We start from the raw sequence: 2,500 nt of genomic DNA on the forward strand, positions 1-2,500 counted from the left end.
ACAACAACAACAACAACAAACCAAAAATAAACACATTTCTGGAAGAAGGAACGGGCAGTGGCACATTTTTCTTTTCTTTTTTCCTTTGAATCGAACTGATCTTGTCTTCTTGAACCTTTCCGTCTCTTCTTTCTTTCCCACTCAACTCCGTTTTCTTTCACGCTCTCTTATGGCGCCCGGGAACACCACGATTTTATTTTTTCATTTTTATTTAATTTTTCCGTCTTATTTGTCGACCCCTTTGGCCTGCACCATATTGTGAGGGAAGAAAAACACCCACACCAACACACACACACACACACACACACACACACACACACACACACACACACACACGTACCATTCCTCACCCACACGTGCTGTTCTCAGTGACATAAGTTTACTCTGAATACGAGCAAGGCCACGCAGCATCAGGGTCCACCAGAGTACACGGGGAAGCAATGCAGCATGACTTGAGTCCGTCCCGGCGGCTCGAGAGTCTTTACCTGTTACAGGCAAGACAGAAGCGCCCCCTTGTTTAGTGCCTGTGTGTGCCCGACGTGCGTTAGAAGTTAGAAAAAAGTTAGCGAGAGAGAGAGAGAGAGAGAGAGAGAGAGAGAGAGAGAGAGAGAGAGAGAGAGAGAGAGAGAGAGAGAGAGAGAGAGAGAGAGAGAGAGAGAGAGAGAGAGAGAGAGAGAGAGAGAGAGAATATCAATCACGCCTCCAGAACTCTTACAAAATGCTCTCCCTTGTCCTCTTCATGTTCCAGAATTGATGAATTTAAAACAGAAAAAAATGCACCGCGTGGGAAAGAAAAAACATTCCATTTTCTCTAGGACGTTGATTATACAGCTTCGTTTTCTGTTGCAGGCATCAGCTGGGGGGCAGGAAGAGAGAAAGTGAGGATTACCGGCTACGCGGAGAGAGGAAGAGGAAGAGGAAGAGAAGAGAGAGGTGGAGGAATGCGTGGAGATGGCCTGAAAGAAGAAGATAACCAGGACATACTCGAAGGAGAGGAGGAAGAGGAGGAAGAAGAAAACGAAGATGATGAAGAAAGAGGACAAGGTTTAAGAGGAAAAGGCAAAAGCGACCTGTTATTAAGCAGGTCATTATTACAGGGACTCACCAAGACGCTCAGTGACCTCGGAAGCAGAGCCAAAGGTCAACTTAACTCCTGGAGAGGTCACAGTCACGGAGAAAGAAAACGAGGTCACGGATGGAAAAAAGTGCAAGTGTCGTGACCTGACCTTACTACGTCATACGAGTAAAAAAATACCGTTTCGGAAAAAAAAATACGTTGCTTCGGTGCTAATGACCTTGATTCGTGCCTGACCTGACTTGACTTCGCATGACCTGCACAGTGATGGTAGTGGTGGTGATGGTGGCGGCGGTGACCTTCAACACCCAAATGAGGGACAAAAAACAAAGGTCATTGGGAGGGAATTCTTTTCAAGGGACCAAACAGCTTTATGTGATGATCAGTGTCCTTCCTTCCTTCCTTCCTTCATTCATTTCTTCCAACTTTCCTTCCTTCCTTTTCCTCCTTCCCTCATTGCTTGCTTCCTTCACAGTGCAGCTTTAAAAGTCAAACTTCTACCTCCTTCCGCCTTCCCTCACGCTTCTCTTCATCCTCTCACCCTCCCCTGAGAGAGAGAGAGAGAGAGAGAGAGAGAGAGAGAGAGAGAGAGAGAGAGAGAGAGAGAGAGAGAGAGAGAGAGAGAGAGAGAGAGAGAGAGAGAGAGAGAGAGAGAGAGAGAGAGAGAGAGAGAGAGAGAGAGAGAGAGAGAGAGAGAGAGAGAGAGAGAGAGAGAGAGAATTAAAAGTCGTATGTTAAAGCAATGCAAATTCATTACATAGGAAGGAAATTGGCATTAACAAGCAACACAGGGACATTTGGTCCGAAAAGGGAGAATAAAAAGACGCTTGTGAAGTAACATGATTGAACGATTGACCGAGGGAGGAATGGCCTTGTGTGTGTGTGTGTGTGTGTGTGTGTGTGTGTGTGTGTGTGTGTGTGTGTGTGTGTGTGTGTGTGTGTGTGTGTGTGTGTGTGTGTGTGTGTGTGTGTGTAGCGTCACTGGTACTACATTTTCGTCTTTTTTACCTTAATTGCCTAGACATCAAGGGTAATTTAACTGAAGAACCTACATTAAATATCCGTGTGTGTGTGTGTGTGTGTGTGTGTGTGTGTGTGTGTGTGTGTGTGTGTGTGTGTGTGTGTGTGTGTGTGTGTGTGTGTGTGTGTGTGTGTCCGACATCCATCCTCGTATATCTTTCTTTTTTTTTTTTTTCTTTTTTCCCTCCCTCCTGCCTCCCTCCGTCCCTCCCATCACGCCGTCACTTTTCTCTCCCCCATCAAGTGCATCTAAAGTGACCGCCAATCTACTCTTAGTTATGATAAAGCTCTCGTTATTATAGTGTTAAGGCTTTGTGGGGTGTTTGCGGTGGACGGGAACTGAAGGGGAAGTGTCCGCAGTGCAACCCGGAGGTAATTGTGGTCCGGCAGGGTCGTGATGTGGTG

General features: G+C 46.4%; 1 protein-coding gene and 1 long non-coding RNA gene across 6 annotated transcripts in view; one reads left to right on the plus strand and one right to left on the minus strand.

Moving 5' to 3' along the window:
- Window positions 1-2,500, minus strand: part of LOC135111457 (uncharacterized) — a 232,870-nt gene that overhangs the window by 166,515 nt on the left and 63,855 nt on the right. The gene's annotated exons all lie outside the window — the stretch shown is intronic.
- LOC135111454 (neuropeptide Y receptor type 2-like) overlaps window positions 1-2,500 on the plus strand; it is a 110,269-nt gene that overhangs the window by 106,260 nt on the left and 1,509 nt on the right. The window contains 1 exon segment of the mRNA XM_064024747.1: window positions 850-2,500. This exon segment is cut by the window's right edge and continues 1,509 nt beyond it. Coding sequence (XP_063880817.1) covers window positions 850-973 — 124 coding nt within the window. The 3' untranslated portion in view covers window positions 974-2,500.

The sequence above is a fragment of the Scylla paramamosain genome, chromosome 22 (genome assembly GCF_035594125.1).
Source record: "Scylla paramamosain isolate STU-SP2022 chromosome 22, ASM3559412v1, whole genome shotgun sequence".
In the NCBI taxonomy this organism is placed as follows: domain Eukaryota; kingdom Metazoa; phylum Arthropoda; class Malacostraca; order Decapoda; family Portunidae; genus Scylla; species Scylla paramamosain.